Genomic DNA, 26,417 nt, shown 5'->3' with positions numbered 1-26,417 from the left:
AACAAGTTCATGGGGGCCATGGTACAGACGGGCGTGAGCTTTATGGCACCTCTAACCTAAAGTTACCGAGCCTAACAGTAATCCAGCTTTCCTACACAGTTACCAGAAGACCGCGTCTTCTCTAGTACTACTCTATCAGAAAATGATTTGTAGCAGTAACACGATAATGAGCACAGAGCATATGTCTAAAATTGGCAAGCTTTTTATATTATAAATGTTTATTCACTATTCATTTAGAAAATAAACGAACAAATGTCGAAACGATATAGAGAACTTTATCGGACAAATAAAAACCTTATTTTTTATTGTATACCATTACAAATTCATACAGAGAATTACGTATCGTAACAAGTTATAACCGCTAGTCCATTTAAAATATATTGTAATATAATTATCAATAATTTCTAATAAAGGCTAGCGTTAGTACGCTTGGCAATCCAATGTTTTGGCACTTCGAAACAGTAGCATATCGTTTGTTTGCTCCATAATCTCTTTTGACATAGGTCGTGTTTCTTTGTGCTGTTTCCCCAAGTTTTTAATGTTTGAGTATGTTTCATATAATTTAGGTGTTTCTCAATATGACCACAATTAATATTTCCACACAATTCACAACTAACCCGTGGTGATCTTTTTATTTGGAAGCTCCACCTTTGGAGTCTAAAGTCGATGTGAAATTCTGTTCATTATCTTCAAAACTAATTTACAAAGGACAGTGAGTATTTTCGATTAGCAAGTGGAAGTAAAAAAAACAACGGATAGGTAAAAAAGATCCAACGTATTCCTATTCCAGTCTTAAATTAAATTGGTTCATATTAGAACAGCTAGAGACAATAATTGCACCAAAGGAACAGGACCGTGAAAACATTTCAATGGGAGAACGGGCTAGGTAGAATAGGATAACTAAGAAGGATACCTATTACTATATACTGGGGCTATAGTTTTCGATAGGCTGGGTGTAACAACAATGGGTCAAATCAGTCCAATTGCGCGCTTGTCAGTCTAGTAAAAGCTAACATCTTTTCCAAAGAGCAGCCATAGATTGCCCTACAAACAGCTTTCGTCAGTATGAGCATGAAGGTTCGATAAGAAGCTCTTACGCCTCATACAAGGTTTATAGGCTTAGGATGTAATTATCGCCAAATTATACATAAAATCATATTGATGGTACAGAGGTCAACATATAATTACTTGCCACTAATAAAATACATTACCTTACAGTACATCACATTGTTTTAACACTGCCGACCGTATGAATTGATGACTACATCGACCTTCTTCTTAATAGTATCGTAAGGCCCATTTGATTTCATATGGTCAGCATACCCCTCTATTTGAGACCTAAGATCAACACGTGGAGAGCTTAAAGATAACCTTTGCGGTACTCGAAGTGTAACCGAATTCTTATGGCATTTGAAATTTCATATATAAAGCAGAATTTCTCATTAGTATAACGTTGAAGCTACATTAGATAGCTGTATACCTACGCCATGATTTTGCCTAATCTAAAGCTGATATAACTTCAATACTAAGTTCGGGAACAGGAGATACAACTGCATAATAAATGCGTACATTGCAAGACAATATATTAGCATTACTAACCTGGCATTTACAGTGTATACAGGGATTATCCTTGGAGATCATAGAGATTGGCACGTCACGCCCTTCCTGCTCCGGGCTGCATTTTATGTAACTACCTGAAATTAAAAAGGGTGTGATACCAATTAGAAAGTTAAAAGTGTCATCCCAATCTATCTATCTATCTACTCTACAAGCTACTGAAGTTCTTAGATAGTATGTCTTGTTGAATCCAAATCTATTTCTTAACTTTAACGTATTGGACTGATTTTTGACGGTCATAGTTTTGCCCTAGGAAGACCAAGCGAAAAATGAAGTCGATTGGAAATGTCCCGAGAGGTAAAGGTTTGATTTCCATTATAGATAATGTTAATTTGGTTGGCCGTGAAGACACGCAGCAACTTCTTTTTTAGTTTACATGTTTGAAAGTAACTCAGCAACACCATCAGCACGTTGAAACACCGTGACAGCTTTCAGCATCGTTCGCGCTGATATATCATCAAATGTATAACTTCGTTCACTTATTCGACACATGGTTTTGTTTCTAAAGTGAAAAGTTGTCTTCTCGCCTGTAACGTTACGGTTACCCGCGGCGATCGATGAATACAGCATTCATGAATCACTGACGAGCGTATTGAGAACGAACCACCGTATATTCCAATTAGGTGACACGAAAAATGTGCTGGATGTAAGTGCCGTAAATATTTTGTCTTTTAATTCGTCAGTACCAGTGAAACTGAATCCCACTGATCACTATGGCGAGCAATTGTACGCGCTGTCGTAACGCTCAAGGGGCCAACCAGCCTGCGTCACAACGCAGAAATACCGCTAGTCAAGAGCCTCCGCTTTTAGGCAGTGTGCAGTGAAGAGAGCACGAAGATCAGCGCAGCAAACGTCCAGAACTCGCTCCATGGTTTCTTCAATCACTTCTCAAGTTACGCGTTGATGATGATGATCAGCGTCCTGACCGATCAATATGCCTTCTTTTCCGATTCCGATCCACAACAGGACCCAGACACCGACCCGAGTCTTATTGACTGGAAGAGTCCTCACACTTTACAAGATACGCAGCCTTTTGATGCGCTCGACGATAACCGTCGATTAAGACTGATATGACGCTTTCCCTGTTACTTTTCGACGCTTACCGAAGCCAACGGAACCAAACTAACCTTTTATCCGCAAGTGTCGGACCAACGGACAAGGTTTGCCATCACTAAACATTAACATTAAAGCGGGAAAGCATTTTTGTGTACTGTGTAGAACGTAAAGCAAAAAGTTAATCTGTCCTGAATGCTCTATGCGCTATGCAGAACCAAAACGCTTGTACAGTACGTTCTTTCAGACGACGTCGTTAGGTGTGAGCCGGCTTTTTCCTAAGGGAACGTACAGTCCTTTTTGAATTAAACAACAGGCCTTTCATTATGTCTGCTAACTTCAGTACATAACGAGCCATGTAATGACCTTTAAATACATTTCTAAAATCCTCAGCTACTATTGAATGCCGACTATACATTGTACTTTGTCTAGACTAAAATGCTAGAGGTTGTATTCCAATAAGCGAATCTTTGTTTTCGTCTCTCCGCAGCAAAGAAGTCGTACGCCAAATTCGTATCATTATTGGTTAAGACCGACGACTACTACGCGTGCACGGTTGCACGTTAACACGCCAAAAGCCGGAAAGGTAGAAATCGTTTTTCAAAGCTGCCGCAACTTGTGCACAGCGCCCCGGCACATCGTTTCCGCTACCGAAACACTAACGGTGAAGGTGTTCTCATAACAGGAAACTACATAGCATCCTGCTAGTACACGTATCACTGCATTATTAGTCAGGCTGGTGCACTTAGCCATCTGCATCAGGCAAGCTACCCGTACCAACAGTACCTTCTTCACATGGCAGCGATGTTTATGGTTAAATTTGATCCAATGTTCTAGTAAAAAAAAACATTATTATACGGAAACTCGATGACACGATCACCTGTTAAAGAAAACCAAAAAGACTACTGCGTATCCACGTTTTACTCTAGCACAACGAGTAACGCAAACACAAACGTATGGTAAAGGTGTGCAGATGAAAATCCTGAGTCGCGCAGAAGTCCGAACTTCGCAGGTTAGTACTGAAGCATATCATTTACGACCCGTTTTACGCAACCAAAAATCCAGGTACATTATACGCAGACCATACCTGTCTAATTTATGAACGTCGTTACCCAGAGATGGATGATTTCGCTAGCCGCAAAAAGGGCTAGCAACACGTTAATCATGCCATAATATCGTAATAAGTGTTCCGTACAACGCAGACCTCCTGAAAATTTTCGGTAGCCACTTTCAAGCCGAAATATGCTCCTCTGTCAAATGACTGAATATATATGAAGACAGGACTATCTTTAAAATTAATGACACAGAACAGTACCGTAATGACCCGTACATAGGGTTATGCCAAGCTTCTGCACAAATACTGAGCTTTCCATTTCACGAATGGAACTTTCCTGTTGAGTGACTTCTCTCGCGCTTAGGACTTCCACGAACGCTCATACCTTCGGGGCAAGTTGACGAAGTATAATGGGGCTTAAAATGACCTCAGTCTCCATTCCCCACAACAACTCTCGACGCGCCGAGAACGCTAAAGAACTCCAACACGACTTCGCTGAGTAGTATGTGATTATATTCACATATAGACGGTTCTTAAGTGACACATGAGAATATGGGATTGTGATGTTTGCTTCCACCTAGAGACAAGTCGAGGCAAAATTATCGTTATCTATGCCCCTTTTATTCGAAACTCTCATGGATACTTCTTGCGATATTATGTACATTAGTACGTGTTAATCTTACGACCCGAGATATTACCAATTCTTGCATCAATATATTTCCAAAAGCAAGTGTTCAGTCGGGTTTTGAATGACGCCGACTCAATTCACTTTAGGACTAAAGTCGTCGAAAGCCATGAGATATCGGGACTATCACCTCATACCATGCGACTTAAAAAGCTCTCCGATAATTTTCATCAAGAATTTTAACCCTCCAAAAATATGCATCAAGAGATCACCTGGAAATGTCAAGGTATACCACTCGTTCAATTAACAACGGATGATGTTAACGCGACACACTTCGCAACAGAATTCCTAGTTATCTGGACTTCGCAATTAAAGAAAAGATTACCGATTGCCTTAATGAGTAACTTACACTCTGCTTATACCTGTAATGGAATTAGGCTGTTTGTGCATGACTTCAGCGATGGCCGTTAAAATTACCGCAGGGAAACGAGATTGTCGTGGTTTCAAAAATTGTTTTTAATCTTTTGGTAACTATCTTAGTAAGTGGACCACTCACAATGCGCAAGGCCAATAGATGATCGCCTCATCTCACTCGAAGAACCTATCGTCAGTTACGGCCCGCTACCACGTTATTCTCCGTGGCGCACGAGACTCCGCAAATATTATAATATTTTGCCACGGTAACATGAGTAGAAAAAATGTTGTCATTTGCAGCGTTTTGCAATAACACCGTGCATGTACGCCTTGAGCGAGAATAATACTCTATACTCATTTCCCAATATATACGGCGATTCATTCCATCAGAACCGTCCGGTACTCGCAACAGGCGCAAACGAAGCCCTCGGGTTTTTTGGTGTATAAGGACATGTCGCCTAAATACCGACAAATTTTACTGCGTTGTTTCTCGTAAAGCGCATAAATTGATCCACTACTCTTGGTGTTTGAAAGAAATGTGCTATTCCTAAAATAAAACAGTAAGCTCTGCAATGCAACGTTTCCGCAATTTTCCGCAAAAGATGAGCTATTGTCCAATCTCTCCGCGTTGGACAAAACTTTACCAAAATAACAAAAAAAAACTTCCTTTAATGCCCGAATTCTATGGTATCGTTATTTCCAATTTTCAAGTGGCTTTTGAAATCAATCGGAAGATTCCCATTAGAATGTAAATTTCAACGGTTTAGAAATTTATCACACTAGCTCAGTACGCCACTTTTGATACAACGAGACCTTCGCTATAGAAATTAAGGGCCGCTTTAGAAATAAAAAAATATGAATAAATAGGCAGATTGCATAGAAAAGCTCCAATGGTTAATATTTTTTGCACCCTTTAGGCTTTTTGCCGTTTTGGACACTTGCAATTATGGGACCCTTGGATTGCTATCAACCTAAAGTATAATTTCACGGGATTTTGTCTTTAGCTTATTTGAGCGTCACTGACGAGTTCATACCTATCAATACTGTTTCACACATAATTACAACTAAGAGGTTATTTGCGAACGAAAAATGAATACTTTGAGAGTGACTAATGAGTAGTTTAAGTCGTGAATCGAAGTTTTCATTATAGTGGTATGATTGTACTGAATAAATATGACCGTCAGGCATGACACTTCTAGCACATGGAGGAAAATTTGTTAAAAAGTCTGTTTTTATTTAGACACAGTCTTAGAAACAAAAAATCCCAATCTGGGTACCGTACTCTTAAATCTATTTAAAAATTTGAGCTTGCGAGTCCCACCCTCTGGAGGCACGGACTGGATTGATTTTAAAAATCATATTAAGGAAGATCTGGGGAGAAGACCGTTCACTTACGCAAATATATGTGTTTCCAGAAAACGAAATTCGTATATGCCTTAGAGTGTAATGTTAATTTTGTTGGTCACGAATCGGAACCAGCAACTTCTTTCTCATTTTCCACGTTTAAAAACAATATTGTACTACTGTTTGAAAACATCAAGGCTGCCACCAACATCCCCCGCCTCATATATTTTATCGTTGAATGTACATATTTTTATTTCCGTAAAAAAATGTGTTGCGCAAACAAGTGCGCTATATTTGGATATAATGAAAAACTGTGTTGCAGCTCTTTTCCTCGAGGTGGATATTACGTTGTGTTTCCATCAAGAACATAGCTCAGTAGTAGAAAAAAAAATTACTAGTTGTCACAATACCAAGGGCGACCAAACCACGGCGCTATAATGCTGTGCCTTTCAGCTTGATCTGCGATATAGTATAGATTTCCTTTGTTTTGAAACTCATAAACTGTCAATCTGACATTCAGTGGACTTCAGTCTATAGGCATCAAACATAAATGAATCGCTTCATTCCATTCACAATCGAAAGGAGTAGTGAAAAGGTTTGTTGATATACTTACGTAGAAGAACAAACAAATAATAACGACTAAAAGATCCTAATTAGGCCTGAGACACTTCGGTGTAATTATAAAAACTTAGCCACAGGATCGACCTTTGGCAAGAGTCAGTCTATATGGGTGTATGATTCCGCGAAAATAAGAATTCCCAGTGGTCTACCGGAATTATTCTCAAGCGTTTGCGTATTATAATGCAGAGAGTTGAAGTTGAAAACAGTGAATAGATCTTGCCATACAAATTAAGCACGTAAAACCTGTTTGTGATTTTTCAATACAATGATTTATCGAACATCTTACGAAGATTAAGAACAAAACCATGGTAAAAACCGAACAACAAACAAAGAAACGTTTTCTGCGCATAGATATCCCGACTAAACAGGAAGACCAACACCATGCAGGTCTTTCTTTTATCGTTGAAGTGAGCCCTTGTTACCGTAATAGCCAATGGATAAGAAACATAATTAGTTACTCGCGGAAAAAAGGACTTAGCTATATGTTGACCTTTGGTTAACTTCACTCGAGTTTCTTTTCTATTTCTACGCTATTCCTCAGTTCTGTCAAAATAGCTCTCCTCGCAAAGTAGTAAGCATGCCAACTTCACCATCATCTGCACGGTCATTCACTATAGCTCTTGATGAGCCCTAGTAGGGCGAGTAAAGCTGCGAGTCTACGACTAATGCATAAAAGGTTAAAGCTGGAAAGAAAGAACGTTCAGCGATGGTAATCCCCCTCAACGAAAAAGTCGTTGTTAGGAAATGGTCCAGAACTACTCAGACGCATGCTGAATTTGCAAGTCCTGTAAGGATCTATACACCGCAACTAGGGCATGTAAGAAGGGGTAGCCGAAATAAGGAAACAAAAAGGGAGAATGAAAAGGAGGAAAAATAGGTTGTATTCCAGGGTACAGCCTGTTGATGCATCATGATCATGTAAAGAGATCATTGCCGTCTCAAGGTTTCCTTTCTTTCTCTTGCAGCAAAAGACATCTTTGCCCTCTGCTATACTGTTTCCGCGCATAGTAACACCCCCACATGGCTATCTTCGAATTTTTAATCACTGCTTTTTTACGCTTTGCCAGTTGACGACTTCTAGTTGAATCTGATTTAGGTGGATTCTGTAGCCTTATAAACTTTTATATAATAAATAAACATGAAATACAAACAACTGATGAGTAGGTGCTTTAAAATTACTCCCCTTATTTATTTTCCACAGCACGATTCCATAGCGCAAGGACCAATAAATCATTATGCAATATATATCTAAAATTATAAATACAAATAAGATTAATAGTTGAGTCCCAGTACTTACGCCATAGGCTTGCCATAGGCGTACCATTCCTCAATTCTATTGTGGAATGGTACGTAGAAAAAGACATCGACTGAAAAATTAAGTCTTTCTGGCGAATATTCTGAAAAGCACTACGTTGACAGTCTGAGAAATTGTAGACTGCAAAAGCGACCTCTAATTTTTTAATATGACGATTTTCTTGAACGTAAATTTTTCTTAATTCGGACAAATCACATGAAATTGATAAGTTCGGATATATAATTTATCGTCACACATATGGCAATATAAAAGTAACGTTTCCGATCAATATATTATTTATGCCTGTCTTCGCGTTATAGTCTCCCGTAAATAACTACGTAAAAGTATTAAGAACAAAGTGCCGATTCTGTTCCAAAGTTACAAAACACAAGCATTTAAGATAACCAAAAATTTGCAAAAAAATTGGAAGTGTTTTTAGCTTTCAAACGCGCAGAGAATTTACTAGGTCCTATGGCTATATCATATATTAGTTTGTCCAGAGCTACTTAGCGGATTTTAAAGTTTGAATAGCATTTAAAGTACGTACTAGCAGTAGACTAAACCTAAAAAACATTTGAATTAAGTCTTTGACCACGAGTATAATCTGATTGAGTACCACCAGGAAAATATGATTATAAAAACAATGATATCGCTGCTGAAAATTGACTCTCGGTAGTTGTATTTCTGTTCCTCGAAGATGAAAACGTAAAATACATCGAAGATTGCAGGCTAGAAAATCTTCAGCGAAACAACAGCTAACTGGAATGCTGAGGACTACAGAGGAGATAGTGTCATCACAGGACATCAAACAAAAAAACTTGTTACTTTGACCATAGAAGCTTTTCACAAAACAGTACATATACAATGCGCTCCCTGCCAACTCAATTATGAGATTTCTCGTAGCATAAATGCATGAACTTCAAGGGAAGTTGTACGCACGGATTTTGATGGATTCATCACCGAAGTCGGGGGCAGTCTTCGTCTTACGGCAAAAAATGCAAAGCCGTACGGTGTGAAAGCCAAACGCACTTCATTTACCCAGATAATTGGTGTTACAAATAAAGTGACGAGTAATAATAAAGGACAATATTTAGTTAAACTGAAAACAATAACTAAAAAATGTTTAACTTAAATGGCAGATTAACTAACAGAATGCGCAAAATGTAGAGATAAGCGAATCAAATATTTACGACCTGAAGATCCATTTAAATTCATAAATTAGTGAATTTGATTGTAAATAGAAAAACACAAAAAAAAGCTAACCGAAGTAAGAGGGAGAATTTAGAAGTTTCGCTCACTATAAAACGCCGAAGTTTATCGTTCCTATGGCATAATCTGGCCTGGACAAGCATGTCTTCTTGAGCAGCTAAAGTGGGATTATCTAAACTATTATCGGTTTAAGTCGAGTGATGAAGCAAGAAAATACTCTTTCTCTTCTGATCACTTTAAATGACCCTTAGTGACTATCATTAATCGAAACTGGCGGGTAAAGCTACACCTTACGAGATAGAGCGGTAATTTAAATTACTTTCTCTCAGCGAACCATACTGGAAATCAGCTCTGACGTTTGATTCAGTTCAAGTAGTTGCGGACGCAAGTTCCTTCGTTAGGACAAAGCCAAAAAAATTTGCAGGCTTGGTCTAGCCAATTAAGAGTACAAAAGACTAACGGCTTAAGCTCATCTCGGTGTTGGGAGCAACCAATAGCTCGTCTCCTTGGCTTTGACTTATCTAAGCCGTTACGAGTGCGGACCCAGGGACATATACGAATGTTCTTCTCTATTCCAAAAGAATGCTGTTGTAGACGAAATGCGTTAGAGATTTGGAGACAAACGCTAAACGAAGTACGTATAAATGTATCTCACTTACAACGGACAAAATATATCATAGGCTGTTTTGGGCAAAGTTGATTTGCGGGCTAATGGTATGAAAAAGAAATTGTTTCACAAAAATGTCAGGTCCACTAAAAAAGTCGCAATATTTCCCATAGGGAGACGCCTGACAATAAGGATTATAACGGGTTACCTTTTCAACAGAATCGCTATTAATGGAAATCGGCACCGTGCCCCTGAGGACCGCTCTATATATGCTGAAGGGAGAAGGTGTCTGCGAGAGTGCTGGGCAACCAGGATTTAGAACCAACATCACAAACCATAGTCAATATGTATAAGAATCTTGATGGCTATTAACTGCACTAATTGTGGAAGCTGTTGGCTGAATTCCACCATTCATTCGGTCACATAAAAATATCCAGTTGTGACACTCGTAAGGCCGTACCGTGAGTCGAGGCACAAATCGAAGGAATACTGGTTAACAACATCACCACGAGTTTTTTTTTAGCACCCATGAACATGCCCTGTAATGTTGGTGAAGAACAAGAACGGCAGTTTTGATTTTTCCCGACACTATAGACACGCTGTCGAACGTGAAGCTTTCTCGGCATATTTGGCCTATTTTGACTGCTTTTGTTTTATGCAAAGTAGCTCTAAAACCGAGCTAAAAAGTTTACTCCGGCCTTGCAAATTTTACGACAACGCTTTAGCAACCCCTCAATTGGGTGGCTAAAGCTATCAGATATGAAAAACTGTGGCTTGTCTTGAAGATGTAATCACTTATTGCGGCTAACTTCGTGTTAATGGCATTTCATTAAAGACTTCACTCGGATGGTTTATGTGCTATACGTAGCAATAATTAATCCTGTGACTAAGTGGAGGATAAATGTCAAGTTTGTAAGGGGGCTAACGTACAAACAATCTGTTCGAATGTTTTTTGTTAGAGGTCTGGCAGAAGAGTTAAAAGGTACTCGAATCTTTATTGTATTCTCAGAAAAAGGCTTTTACAGCCAAAACAAATTTCGACACGCTATGAACTTTGCCCTTTGAATAGTCCCTAATGCTGCTGCACTCAGTTGCTCACACGCACTTAGTCATAATAGAAGTATTTTACATAGCTCTATTTTAAAGCTAAATAATTAAGCGTTGTCAATAAAAATTGCCTTATTTCACTTATCACTGTTTAGTTGTTTTTTATCAACTGGTTGAAGTAGGTGTTAAAGTTACATGAAAAATCAAAGTTTCCACCGCGCGTATGTATTTCCTATCGGAACACCAGATTTTCCGACAATCACATTTTTATATATTATAGCTATAATTATTTAGCAAACGCTTTAGATCCGTTATATCAAATACTCGATACTTGGAAAATGTACAATTGCCGGGAAAACCCATAAAAAATATACTCATTTGACATACAGGAAAATGACCGTAGCATACTTTTGAATAAGAAATATATAAATATACGAATTAGATATAATTTACGTTTACTGCCGTGCAAGCACAGAACACGACGATATAAAGTGCTCATTCGATAACAGAGTTCTACGCCGGGCCGTTGAAACGGCAAGAAATGCACTCGGTATGGATTCGCTGGTAAAAGCGGTAATCAAACGCGTGGAATTTCCGGCCAGATCACAAAGACTAATGTTTGATGAACAAAATTGAAAAAATGGCCCAAAGGATACCAGCGGAGAGAACGACCAAGGTGGTGCGCCAAGCACGATAGTAGCTAAATCACATGGACCACATATGGTGTAATCTGGAGGCCGTGGAGGTGATCCGTGAGGAAATCGCTTCAGGAGGCGCAGTCCCGGTTGTGTCTTATGTGCAATGTGTTTTAGCTGTAAGACGCGCATCAACTATGACCGAGAATGCGAGCTTTGTGTATCAAACCAAAATAGCACTCTTGATCAGGGCATGTCAGGTCGCGAGTCCTTAGGAGGCACAAAGTTGTGCCGTTAGTTTTCTAACTTGTGCGACAAATGAATTAATTTTTGCTAACAGCGAACAAACGTATGCCGCAGGATGAATATATCCAATCTGATTTGCACAACCGAGATGATACGAAACAATTAGGACTATGAATAAATACACATCTACGGCTATATAAGCATACTAGTGGTGGCTGTGAAGCATTTGTGCCTGCCAGCCAATAAAAATCAACTTAATCGTATATATATGAATATATAGAAATCATCTTTTAGCTATGATGAATTACCTTATACATTTCTTGCACAATTCCTTTATTATTATTTTTGTTAACTTTTTCTTAGTATATCGTATTTCTGAGCTGCGTGTTTCATGCACAAACTTTTACACCCGTCTTTACAGCTTCTGACGGTCGCCTTTTATTATAATTATTAGGTAGGTTTCGGAAATAGTGCAATGATAATACGGCCACTAATTATTATTTAAACAAACCAAGACCTGTATCACACAAGAGTCGATTACCCGTGCTTGTATAATGACCATACAAATGCCAAGGGTATTCTCCCTGTATTACCTTAGATCGAATTATTAACAAAAACGGAGGATACATTTCTATCAGCGCATTCATCTTCTCTATTGTCAATAATCAATGTTTGGCCTCCCACCTTTACGTTGTTCGGTTAAGGCGAAAGTTCAGGTTTCCGTGTATTAAGTGCAGAGCCGCAGATGTTACGGTTGAAGTGTTTCGCTTGACTGGATTTTGACATTCGGCCGCAAACAAAATGCAATGCCGTCAGTATCTTCGACCTTTTTGTCCAATGGCCACGGACACAATTTCGTTACCATATAGCTGTAAACATTTCCGTCGTCGCAGACAATCTGCGATGACGGAAATGTCCCCTCTTAGTCAGGCTGACCGCCTGTGATGCAGTGCAGTTTTTTTTTAATTGCCTATACGAAGCTCAGAGTAATTCAAAGCAACCTATGCGGGGAACCTTTTTTTTTGCAGGATAATATATATGTGGGAATTTCACTGAGCTTTGAAAATACTTTAAAGTAGTATTGCAAGTGTGGCTTTAACCTGACAGTCTCATGAATAAATGTGATCTTACTGGCGCTAGTGTCTCAGGACTATCTGTACTTTCCTTTACTCATCCAAACTGGGGCCTAATCTGAAGTGGTAAAAATTAGCTTTAGATAAGACAATAGCTGCCTAATGTCTTCGAAATCGTATTAGTATGAAGATTATTGGGATTATGATTATTGTAAGTGTAGTTTCGGCTTGCGCAGAGGATCCTACTGTAGAATGTGAATTATACTCTGGACACAGTCCTGAAGTAGTTTCCGGGAACATTTTTACATTTGTCGAACATTGTTTGTTTAGTTGACATACCATTATGAATTAATTCACTAGACTTCACAGGATGGTTTCTGGGTCTTAAGGGTTCATAGCTTAGAAATAATTTTTTTGTGGGGTCATTTTATATTCGAATAGCAGCATGATAGTCAATTTTAAACTTATGGGTTTTTCTTAGGATATCCTTTCTTCGCGGCCCTTCTTGTATTATAGTTATAGCTTCGGATAAAAAGTAGTCTTGCTAACATCTCAATTCTACCTTCTACATTACCTTGTATAGATGTTCCTTGACTCTCCTTATATCTCTTTCACAAGCTTCATTCAATGAGGGCCGGTAAAGGGAGAAATACTTATGAATTATGGTTTTGTCTTTCAGAAATTGTTCGAACATATTGCTTAACTGCCTGGTATTGTCTAAAACGAGCGTTTTTAGATATCCCAGTCGTGGAAATAGTTGATACAATCGTTTAACAATATATTTATTGTTTTGACTGGAACAACTTCAATTCATTTACTTTTGACATATAGTAAGATTAGAAAACAGTAGCCCTGAAACGGATTTTCGTGATCAATATGTACACGATCCAACGACGATGTGGGATTCTTCCACGGTTAAATTTTCATTTTTAGTTGGGGGTTCATGTGTTTTACGCACGCTGAACAGTTTTGAGTTACTTGGAAACGGTAATTCTTCATCTAAGTAAAGTCCTCATCTGACGTAGGCCACGACATGTACTGACGTGAGAGAGCTATCATTTTAGTGGTACCAAAGTCTCCTCGATGTAATCCTTCTGTGAGCCTATGTTGAAGCTTTCTGAAAATGTAGATCCTATGGTCTCTAATAATAACCCCATCATTATTAAAGACTATCGTGAGCAGTATTTTGAAGGATAACTCTTGCCTGCATGTTTCTGAAGTTAACTGTGAGTGTTCGTCATATTAGATTAATGCCTACAGTAAAGTCCTCCCAATCGGTCCTTGTAAATTCTATGTAAACTTTCATTCCGTTTTCTATTAAGAATTCAATTTTGGCTAGTTGTTTACTGTTTACTATTAAAGTAAATAACACGTTCATTTTTCCGTGATCTGAAGCACGTAGATACCGCATATCATATATGAATTACGACAGAAACGATGGACAACGTTGTAAGCATGCGGCAAAAAGAGCTAGAACTGCTCTGTTGGGAGCAGAGATGGACAAACATGGCTTGTTTGCTCATCGTCGAGGAAATTTTTTCCATATAGATAGATCATAACGCATTCTATTGAACATATTCTTATACTACTTTACTTAATACTTTTGAGTGAGAAGCTATAGGTCATTCGGTTCAAACTGGATAACAAATAATCAGGGTGGCGAATTGGCCACAGGTAGAAAGGCATACGCAGTACACATCACCGGTCTCCTTAGATCGGAAGCTATAAGTACCTGATATGACGTTTTTAATTTTTTTCTTGTCCACTCGTTTTTTTGACCTGATTGAAGTATGCCTTTGCCTGGAATAACTCGACAGACTCGTTTTAATACACCAACTAGTCGTTGTACAAAGGAAGCGTGCAAGGTCCTTACGAAAAACGTACTTTACCAACGTTCTTTGTCTTCGAGGCTTTTACAATCGCCAACATTTTCTCGGAGCATTTGGTCATTCCGTTTGCTGAATACTTGACACCGCAGGATTTTTTTTTGTTGATATGTAAGTCATGTACATCTTGTACTGCTTGACACTTCTAAGCGGTTTGAATATTTCCTCTCAGTGTTTTGTTTTGCAATAAGGATGTCGCCTTGACAACCGATAACGTCTCGAATTTTCTGCCAGGATGATTGTGAATACTGGACAAATATTTCTATAAGACGGAACATACTACTGTAGGTATTGATTAAAGAGTATTGTTTTTTTTTACGGACTGACGCATGTATGTAACTAGGAGATAAATTTTGTTGTAATCTTTTGCTCCAGCTAATTCGTCAAATATTCCCATAAACCGAGGAAGTATGTAGTTAAGAAGACTTGTTGGTTTATTCTAGTTTTGCAATCAGCGTAGCGACAAACAGCGTCATCTGACTTTCTTTTTTCTCTAGACGACCGGATGTGCGCAGTCGCTATACATTGACTTTTATTGTTCCTATTGCCCAATCAGACTTAGTTTCTCAACGTATACTGTCGCATGAAACAGTTTCGAGTTGTCGTGAAGATCTATATCAGCAGCAAAGGTATCTAATAATTTATCGATTCAAAAAGATTAGTTATACTTTGTAACAATTTGCTCCATCTTTTCATCTTTTTTTTTAGATATCTTTCTAAAACTAGAGAGATTCGGATCGTCCAATAAAGTAGTCTCAGTGATTCTATATAATCTTAATGCTTGACTCTCACGTTAACCACAAAAATATAGGAGCTGACCATTCGTAGGTTAGGCTGTCATCCTTTTGATCTACTTAACTTTTCTAGTTGTTATCCTTGTGTGAAGAAGTCCTTGAAATAATTACTTGTTAGATATATATCGTCAAGGAGCTTGGTACCTACTCCATTGGTAATGCAACCAATGTGGAACTTATTAATTTGATCTGGGGTTTCTCAAAGATATCGGTGAAACTGGATAGCAATGTTACAGGCAGCCATTGACTTTAGTAATATTTTGTGTTCTTAGTAATTCTTTGTGTTCTTTTTTTCGATAATATCTGGCGGCATTTTTGCTAAGGCTGAGATTTGAATCGCGGCATGCTCGTCAGTTTTGGTCACAAGGGCAACATACTCAAATATGCGCATTAATTTTTCGTGTAAGTTGAAAGGCCATCGATATTACGAATTTCTTAAGTCCCAAGAGGCGTTGTTGAAACTTACGTTTCTGTATCAGCTTTCATTTTCCTTTTGAAACCGGGCTTTTTCAGTCCTCATGCTATTGAACATGTCAGACCTTTAAACGAACATGCGTCAGTTGTGCGTAAAGGTTTATCGTAACGATCATGATTTCATTGTGATTTTTCTCAATTATGTAGCCGTTTACTTTACCATACTGTTGTAAATTGGTGTAGATTTTCATCTTTTGTACTGTGTTGCGTGTCAACTCATAGTTACTACATTTATACGTTCTCGTTTGTTGAATCACTTCATTAAGGGACCACGAAGTTTTTGTTGAAATCCTTCTAATAGTTCCTGTGCAATCTAATCACAATGTTCAGCTTGTGTCTGGAAAGTGACGACGAACCCTTTGATCATCACATGTTCTTTCTGGCGAATAATATCGAAGCAACTAATTTAGAGGCGCGGTTTTGTAGGTATTATCAAGGGCAAGTTGAGGATCCAAATATATCTTTGGGCTGAGGAGATCGATCGGCCCATTTTTCTAGCTATTCCACGTGTTTTTGTTTTAATCAAAAAGCGTATAAAAGATTCTTAGTTTAGTAGTAATTACGCTCACATATGGATTCATTCAGCAGTGGTTGCCTTACGCAGTAATCGCAGATGTTTGGATTGATTGATAATACTTCAGTGCTGTAAAACTACTATTCCATAAGATCGCTTTGAATCGTATTGCATATTTTAAGAATAATCCGTGGCAGCATCAAAATTAGTTATTATTAATCCTGTTACTGACCTTGACGTTCATTAAAAATAGGCCAAAGCAAGGCCATCGGCATTGGCATTCGCATTCAAGATGAATGAATGAATGAATGCCACGCAACCCTGTTATGAAAGATGTGATTTTTTAAACAGTACATGATATCCTACGGCAGGGTGCGCAGCCTTTCGAATAGTAAAAGGATGCATGGCAGAGGCTTATAATATATGCTTACACATCACTCTGTTTTGAGAAGTTGATTAAAGAGAAACTGAATAACATGTAACGAGTGAGGCAAAATAGGGCTTGCTGGCACGTAGGCTATGAAGAACAAGCTAAGTCACTCTAATAACGGCGTGTTTGCTACGAAATCATGATTGAGAATTCAGCTTTTTCGAAACATATATTGCTCGGATCGTTAAATTTGTGCATCAATCAAATCTCTATGTATGCTTCTGTACGATACAAGTAGGAATCTATCTTACACTTACCAAGATGTCTAGCAGTTATACGAAGAGAGTGTCTTTTGGAGGTTATTATGAAGCATCATTTTCTGATAGTCAATAGCACGCTCATTTTCAGTGGACCAATCGTAAGATGAAAATTGTTTCTATGATCTTCTTCTTTGATGGCAACGATTGCCCATAACAGCTGCACCATTTTACTTTTCTTTACCACATTCTTCGTATCTTCTCCTACTTGAACAATTTAGAAGATGAATAAGTGTAACATAAACTTAGGCTAAAGCCAGCGAATTGCAAGGTATCGCAGAGTGTAGTAGAGCATAAGAATTGTTATATGTCAAAGCATTCATAATCATGGTCTATGCTGCTGATTATTTTTTATTATTATGAATATTATATTATTAAGAATATATTATCAAAAAAAAATTAAACGAATCTATTATGCCTTGTAATACAGGGTTCACGGTAGAATTTAGTGCAGGGCCTGCAAATGCAGAAGCATACCTGACAACACTTGGAGTTCTCTAGCTATTATATGCACATTGCGTAATTTATGAGGATCCTACGAGCGCTTCTCACGTCATACAAGCCAAACAAACGTTAGAACTAAAATGTTTTATTGCCGCTGGAGCCTCCTATGCGCCTTTACAGCTGCTTTGGTTTCTTCGGATAGATATCTTTACCGGCAAGGCAAAAGTCAATTTGAGGAAACAGAAGAAGCTGACTTGTTTCTTACATTGCGTAATCAAATACTAAAATCAATTTACAGTTAAATATAGTGTCTCGTAGTGGCATCGGTTGGCCTGTGTTTAGTCATTACATCTTGTTTGAGTGCTACTATAACGACGCCAGTGGAATCTCTATGTTTAAGTGCACCTCTTTTAACAATGGGAGACTTACCTTGCTTTTACATAGATACACGTAAAATTGTGACATAATCTCTTTTCCTTGGATTCCATTTAAGGCCCTGGTATTTTGATGAGGACACAGTAGAACTTAGCAAACATATAATTATATCATATTGAATGAAAACAAGCAAGGATATTCTAATATCTACCAGAATCTTTATATGGTTTATTTTTCAGCGTCCATTTTACCGGAATATGTGGTTCCCTTCCGAATTCCTTTCCCGAATATTTCATATGTTCACAGAGGCTATACCAAATGAATTCAGCTATCCAAAAATCCACCCTATACAGTAATTATCACTGTATACTTGACGCGAGCTTAAATAATCGAGGAAGTAGAACGTTGCGTGAACCTTTAGTTGTGCAAACGGACCACATTCATCTCCATCAACGAGATAAAAAACGTTCCTTGTTTAAATCGTAAATTTGCAGCCCCTTAAACCCGCAACGGCACTTTAAGTTAACTTAATCGGATCCCGAAATTCTTTTCTGATGCAGAAGTCGAAACAAAGGAGATATTCAAACGACAGCGACCCTAGCAGCAATGCGCGCCGAATAAGGCGAATAGGTTGTCTTTGCATTTGCAAACACCAATTGTTTTGGCTTAATGCGTAAAGGAAAGCCCTATACACATGTAATAATTAGGCCAAGAATTACATAGGAGAGCACTAGCTGTAACAGAGAGCGGAAAATTAAGCATAATGCAATATAGGAGGGGCTTTCATCTAATATACTAATAGAGCCTCCTTAGAGTTCATACAGGCGAGCTTAGTCCAAAACGCGCGTTATAAAAAAAAAACACCATGACTTGAAGGCCTTTAATCCCTAGGAGTCTACAGCAGAGGCTCTAGTGAAAGACTAAACTATTTCTGACTAGACCATAAGACGATAGGTTATACCTCTGTAAGACGTCCAGACGCTGCCCAACCCGGGAAACGCTTGAAGAGAAAACAGTGTCTATAAGATACGCTCCAACTGCTGTTTCTGTGGTTGCAGTAAAAGCTAGAAGGCCGTAAGCCGTGAAATTACAGACAGTGAATTCCTCACTCGGTAGACTATCATAGCTAAGCAAGTATTTATTGAATTTGGCGACAGCATCGCTTAGGTAGATTCTGTGGACGTAATAGGATATTATATCTTTAGTGAGTCTGGTTTAAACACAAACAGGAGCTGATCTATATATATACATAATATGTTTAGAAGGCATACTTGTAGTTCGTGGGTTTGTTGATTATACTGAACAAGTTTGTCCGTTACAGCATTTTATAACATCAAAATTGATTATAGTCTATAGTATAGAACAATTGCGTTTCCTGAGAATTAAAAAAAGGCAAAAATAAAGCTAAGGGCAAATATTTATGTATTTCGTTAGTATGCTTTTCATTGAACCTTTTTTGCTTAAAATTTAGATATCTCTCACTTTCACATTTCCTAACAATAACTTCTCACACTTTCTCCTGTACCTCAGTGTGCTCGAAATAAATGCGAAAAACTATCCTGTATTTGACAAAATATGAATTTGAAAATATAAATCAAGAGCGATAGCTTCCATTTAAGTATAAGTTACCTCGTAATCAATACTTCTTAACTATTATAAGTATTTTACCTCTTCTCAAATCGTACTTTCTAATGAGTACTGATGGCTGGAGAAAAGAGCCAAAGTAAGGAAAGTGTTGGGGTATTATGATGTCAATCAATGAAGTATCGTTACATTGAAAAGTACTCGGAACTGCAAGTGGGAGTTAAGCGTAGAATGCTGTAGTAGAGAGCTTAAGGAATGAGTAGCGAAGAAAACAAAACATCTCAAGGGATGTTGCTGACCTAGGCAAAGCGGTGAGCTTAAAGTGACATTGGTAGCAAGATACAAGATATCGCCAATCTGGTCCTCCGACGGCTGGCTTCTCAATCAGGAGACTGGCGACCTGAACAGCACGGCGGTCATTAACATAGGCCGCATTGCTGTCAGTGCGGCTGGAACTCCTCTGTACATGGAACAAGCAGTGCGGCTAATTATTGGAGCTGGGCGAGTACTGCTCCACTGATATATTCTCAGTCTAATGGGCGATCAGAATATTGTTAATCTGGTGCTGTTTACGGACCACAAATCTGCTACCGCCTCTCTTTCATAGCCCTGTAGCATCATGGACATTGTTTGCCGGCTGTGCTTCCTTATTACAACGATTTTGGCAGTGCATACACACGTCATAAAAGCCACATATCTTCGTCATAGAAGGGATCGTACGCCAAAGCCGATTGGACAGTTTGCCATCACTGCAACAATCTTGCGACATGATAGATGTCCAGGACCAGATATAAGGTTGGTGGCCGTATGCTAATGCTAAAGAAGGTAAAAGCTGATGGAAGTTGTCTCCGAGCGTTCGGCGAATCAAATGTGCTAACGAACATTACTTCATCTTGGTTTCCACATGTGGCGTGTATTTAACCGCTGATATAATTTTGCATTGCATCCTAAATTTCCCTGCGTCTACAGGGACAAAGGCCTAGATAACATGCAAAAAGAACGCAGTTGTGCAGTCGATGTAAAATGCTTCTTCATTGAGAGTACTCGGATGTTATCCCCAGAGAGAGCTCCCCTAGGAATTCCGGAATGATACTGCTGAATATGCTCGTGCGCTTTGCTATATATTTGTCAAAACGTGCAAACTGATATCATTATCTTATGCGTATCGATAACTAAAATAAAGAAAATGGTGAGCCATTAAAATACATATTTAACAGGTCAACACTAGAGATATCGACGTCGTACACAAACTTCCACGACGTGTATAAGCAACAACTACATTGTAGAGGGTTCTCGTCCACTTTCAAAAACCACTGGATTAGAAGCTAGCTCTGATTAGCCGTCCGACGCGGCCAGTTTATATTATGTGGCTGGAAAGGAGGGACATTTTCTCGTGTTAGTCTAGTAAGTTATCATGGCACGTGTTTGTGAATAACTAGAATTATTACTACAAGTACGGTGTTAATAAGACTGTAATGAAAGTGTACTCCAATCTTATATGAGCGATGCTCGTTTAGCACTAGATATGCCCTCCTTTTCGCTATTTTTTCCGAAACTCGTCTCCACGGTAGATCAAACTCTAAAAAATTACTAAAACTTCATGCTATACATGGGATTCGAACTATTATATTGAACTATAGCAGAAATCTGTGTTATATAATTTTTCTAAATCTTGTTGGAAGTACTTTGAGAAAAAAAGTTCCCAGTTTAGTGTTCAGCTTCTAGATGAGCATTCCATTAAAATTATGTGAATTGAGGTTTCCGCTCCTGTTAGTAGAAAACAAGCCTTTGGCTTTACCTATAGATCATTCTCCGAATCGGTTACCGAGTGGCTCAAATGTGTGGAAACGTCACTGTAAAAATTCTTACCTAAGGTTATTCTATGTGTTAAAGAGCTGTCATCATTAAAATGTATGATATCGTTCGGTTTATCTACTCATGTTAACAGCGCTCTCTTAATGAGCTCATAGCTTCACAGGATCGATCATGTATGGACGAATCTTTCGGTAGCTACTGCGAGGTCTTCGATGATCACCGTTCACCCTTTCTGGCATCTTACATATTTATTTTACAGACCACCAGATTGATTAAAGGTCAAAGAGTGCAGCTTCACACAGACTTCAAATGATGTTAATTGCACCCTGATCTTGACACTAGTGCTGCCTATTAAAATAAGTATACGCGAAGGCTTTTCATTCACCGTTATAATGTACCATATCTCATTGTGAGCCACTGCTCTCAGATTATTTAAAGAGCCATATTTAGAGCTTGCTATGTTAAACTCCGCAAAGACGCCTACTGATCCAGTGATGCAATAGTTACACAATGATATCAATGACGTCTAAATTATTATATTACTGCTCCAAACTGATTAAAAATAGATTCGAAGGTAGCGCTTTTTTGAAAAGTGATCAACAACATGGTGCGTAGGTGCAAATCGCCAAACTTCCTAAACCCAAGAACTTTCTATAGATTTAGGGTTTTTGATGTATTGGATGCGCAATACTACGACGTTAAACTCAAATATTGCGTACACCGTCCCTAGCGTGTTACTGTTAAGGGTAAAGCTGAACCTTTGTAATCCGACCGGAAGCGTATACGTTTTTTTTATTACACTACGTCGACAATTTGGGCCGGCTCAGGACCACCTGAGATCAAGGGGTAACATATTTGCTTGCTAATTTCAGGTTCAATCCGGATATAAACTCATCGAAAGCCTAACGGTAGTGTCAAACGCCAATGTCAAAATATAGACAGGCTTCTTCCATTATCCTTTATCTTTCATGCCCAACATGAAAGGAAGTCTATCTATGCTCGGATTAGTCGGCAAATGCGTTACCCACTAAGCTTTCACAAGGACTTTCTCCATTTTGCTACCAAAAAGCAGCAGACTATAGCATTAACCTCATAAGTGTAAATACTATGATCGAGTTTAGTGGGTAGTAATTTTTAGTGTAGCACACAGTGATACACTAGTTTTTTTTTACCAAATTAAATCGTCTTCCAAGTCTATGGAGTAGACTAGACAGCACGGCTGTAGAAAAACGTGGGACATCTCTATTCATGACATTAACTAACAGACAAACTCAAATGGCGATATATGGTGAAAACCAGTCTTTAGCATTTTTATTTGATAATTTAGTGCACCCGGTGGAAAAACTACTCCAGAAACTGGTATAAGTTTGATGATACTTAGTTTCATGCCAGAACGGATCCAGTATGTCGTCATTAATGATTATACATCCTGGACAGTGAACGTGCATGTTGGTGCCCCACAAGGCAATTTATTTGTGCGATTCTCACTTTTGTGAAAGTGGTTCTGCTTGCCGGTAATATGTTTATTTTTTTTTACTGCGAGCCCAATTTCATGCAAACTATTACAAGATATAAAGCTGGGCTTCCAAAGCTAAGGAACGTTTAAATTTGTGCATTCGTGCGCTAAAGACGGATTCAATCATCAGCCGCGATGGATTAGTTAAGATACGATTGCAAACTCACACATCAGAAGATAGTGGGCATTTTCCCTATGGCTTACCTACAAATCGTATCGAAGAAAGGCATCTCAACTTTTTTCAGCCATTTTAAGTTTTTGCCTTATCAATAAAAGGCTTATTTAATTAAACTTATTCTGTGTTTATTTTGAAATTCGAATGTTCTATTTGTCTCTAAACCTTGACACCTATTAAGCTTATAATATATAATATAATAATAATATAATATTAAAAAAATAAGAATAAATGTAGCTAGGTAAGGCATCTTTACACATTTTTCTGAACTTCTTTGTGTCCGATGTCGTTTTACTTACACCGTCGTATTTATCGAAATATGTGTTAAAGTAAAGAATGTCACAGGAACGTATTTCCGGTACAAGAAAAAGACTGATGTCTAACAAGTTGTGATGTTTGAAAGTTGAGAGAAGCTATTTATAAAGCGGTCCATTTTTAACAGTCTTGCGCCTTTTTCCTTGGCAGCTCTTCTAGACCTCATTGCCTTTGTTTTATCCTTGTGAATTGGAATCGAAACTTAGCAAAACATTGTTCACGATTACTAAGGCCCATTGCGCGTAGAATCTGCCTGTGCTATGCAGAATTAGGTCGTTCACATGCGACACGAGAGGGGATGCCGTTGCTTAGTGCGTGAGGAGCTATCTTCAATGAGAAGCGTGAAGGGAAACGGGCTGAGGTCGGTTTCCTGTACTAATTCTGCCGTTTATTTAACATCAATATTTACTGTAATATCGTCGTCAATGATGAGGTTATTCTAAGGGATATATTTCAGTAGCCCCTAAGGTTTTAGAAGCGTCCCTAATATTGCCAGAACTGTCGATGCTATGGTTCTCAAGCCTGAATCAAACACTGTTCACGTGTATGAAAATCGAGTCGAGAAATCGGTTGGGTCGACCCAGCGTTTTCTTTATTTATCTGAAAGAATCTTATACGCTCTCATCGTTGATTTATTTACACAGAACCGATGTTATTTACTTGTCAATGCCTCGCGATATTAGAGGAATAAAGTTAGCTGTCGCACGAAGATGCTTGATCGAGGTTTGCAAATAAGGCTCTTCCCCGCAGTCTCTCTCCAGGTCTCTTCAAGTCTCTGGGCTCCCCCTTCGCTTTCGGGACTGCGAATATAGTATAATCATTTCATACTACTAGTATCTTTGGCCGCTCATACAAACTTGAAATAAGGCAGTCCTACAGAATATTGGCAAGACTGCCGCTATTTATGTGTTTATCTAATACACCGTCAAAACCCCAAGCTTTATGATTGGAAAGCTTGACGATGGCGTTTATGATACCGGAGGCTTTGAGGTCTTACCCTTGCATGAGAAACCTTCTAACCACCAACATGAATGTTTGTATAGCAAATCTGCTGCTCCTTGAATCCATATTAACTCGAAGATGGGTTTTTGGGACATCTAGAAGAACTAAACAGTCCAGCCTTGTAAATCACTGTACTAGTCAGACGTGAAAGGCTTTAGGGGCTCAAAATTTTAAGGGTTTGAGGCAAGAGAAATAAAGTGGCAAAGAGTTTGACCTTGCGTCTCTCTTTGAACTTGTCGTTGGCGCATTTGAACAGGTCTTATAAAATTTCTCCGTAGCTTTAAGCCAGAACGAACTTTGCCTGGCTTTCGAGCAGCGAGACGCGTTTTGTATCTAAGCACACGGTGTTCTACCACCTACGGTCTAGGGTACCAGGGTTATTTAGTGGCTGTGCAAGCAGTTAAGGTCGATGTGAGAAATGCATTGTACGGCTCTACACGTGAGTTTTCCGTGCACGGGAATGTAACATTAACAGCTTTTTAAAATTATTGGTATGCCGAAAAATACATTAAATGATGTAGTGTATCTTCCTATCAATTTTCCAAAACCAGCCATCGTATGGTATGGTAATACGCACCCGAAGAAAAACTTCAGCATGTGCATAATAAAGGAGAGTATAGCTAGTATGTACCTAAATATCCTGGTTCGACTTTATACGGCTGAAAAATATTTCAGTTTTTTTACGGGCTAAACAGGTGCGGACAACCTAATGCATTTGCATCGCATGGATCGTAGTGTGACGGTGACTCACTTCGACACAACGTTGCCAGCATTACACAAATAGCCATATTTTTAAAAAAAAAAACAAAATTTATAAACATACTTGCGCAAATCAGTGGTAATAGCCTGGCCGCTTAACTTCATTACAACCTTCTAAATTCAATTTCGAAAGGAACAGTCTTTTGCAAGTCATCTTGAGTCTTTTTTTGTTAATGTTTTACACAGCATGCTTTTATATTTTGACTACCACATAATAATTTATGTGGTACATCGTTTTTGCATTGCTGTATTGTATAATTACATACCATCATTTCAAATATGCATTGTATTTAAACGAAATTTTGAATAAAATAATAAAGAATTCGAATTTAGAGAAAGCCGCCCTACTCGACTTAGTAAATGCACCTCTCACAAACCGCAAATATGACGAACTTATGATTAATGCTCCGTACAAAATCAATGCGGCGTATAGTTTTGAAAAATAATGCTTAAACAAGTGACTAGTGATGGAATAACGGCGGCTTAGTGGTTCGTCAACCTGACATTCTAGAAGAAAATTTTGTGGGCGAAAAAATGTCTGGTGATGGATGGCGTAAAACAAGGTTGACAGGAAGGGTCGGATGCGCGGTAAGGATAAGCTTTAAGCAATAGGACTAAGCCTGAGAATAGGTCAAGCAATAAAACACGTAAGTTATGGAAGCCAAAAGTGCCGTCGGCATTGGATTTCGGGGACACTTAACGTACGTAGGTGCAAAAGCGGCTTTTTCTGTAAAAACGTAGCGATTTGACATAGATCACTCGAAGACGGAGTCAAACATCAAGCCACTATTGTGATGCAGGCAAGGCTCTTTTTAAAAATGTTTTAGATATATTTAATTCATGTGACATAACAAGCATTAGGAATCATTTATTTTCAATATAGTATCAAGGACCTCTCCCGAGTTTAACCGGAATGAGTCTTGCTGGATATATGGGTTTTCTCCAACAAACCTATAACACGACACGTTAATCAGATAAACAGCTATTAACCTCAATAATGGTACCTTATTGTGCTTGTCGTCAAAGGACCTGGTGCAGTTAGAAGCTACTTGCCTCAGAGGCGGATTTCAGGGATTAAAAGCTATGATACCAGGTAAGAGTAAGCGTCAGCTAAGGATCTCACAGTACGTGCTCACTCTTCGGATAAATAGAACTGGAGACCGCATATCCTGACGAGTCACAGACGCTTCTAAAAGTATTTTCATAGAATTGACTGATTTACATATTATATCCGACGT

At 38.5% G+C, this 26,417-nt stretch overlaps 1 protein-coding gene across 2 annotated transcripts in view; it reads right to left on the bottom strand.

Moving 5' to 3' along the window:
* LOC111269943 (BMP-binding endothelial regulator protein) overlaps window positions 1–26,417 on the bottom strand; it is a 118,379-nt gene that overhangs the window by 77,211 nt on the left and 14,751 nt on the right. For both annotated transcript variants that reach the window (XM_086972297.1, XM_022849872.2), the window contains one exon: window positions 1,600–1,694. In XM_086972297.1, coding sequence (XP_086828423.1) covers window positions 1,600–1,694 — 95 coding nt within the window. The remainder of the gene's footprint in view (window positions 1–1,599; window positions 1,695–26,417) is intronic.

Source organism: Varroa jacobsoni, unplaced genomic scaffold (assembly GCF_002532875.2).
Source record: "Varroa jacobsoni isolate VJ856 unplaced genomic scaffold, vjacob_1.0 scaffold_1425, whole genome shotgun sequence".
In the NCBI taxonomy this organism is placed as follows: Eukaryota; Metazoa; Arthropoda; class Arachnida; order Mesostigmata; family Varroidae; genus Varroa; species Varroa jacobsoni.
This window is presented reverse-complemented; position numbering and strand designations above follow the sequence as displayed.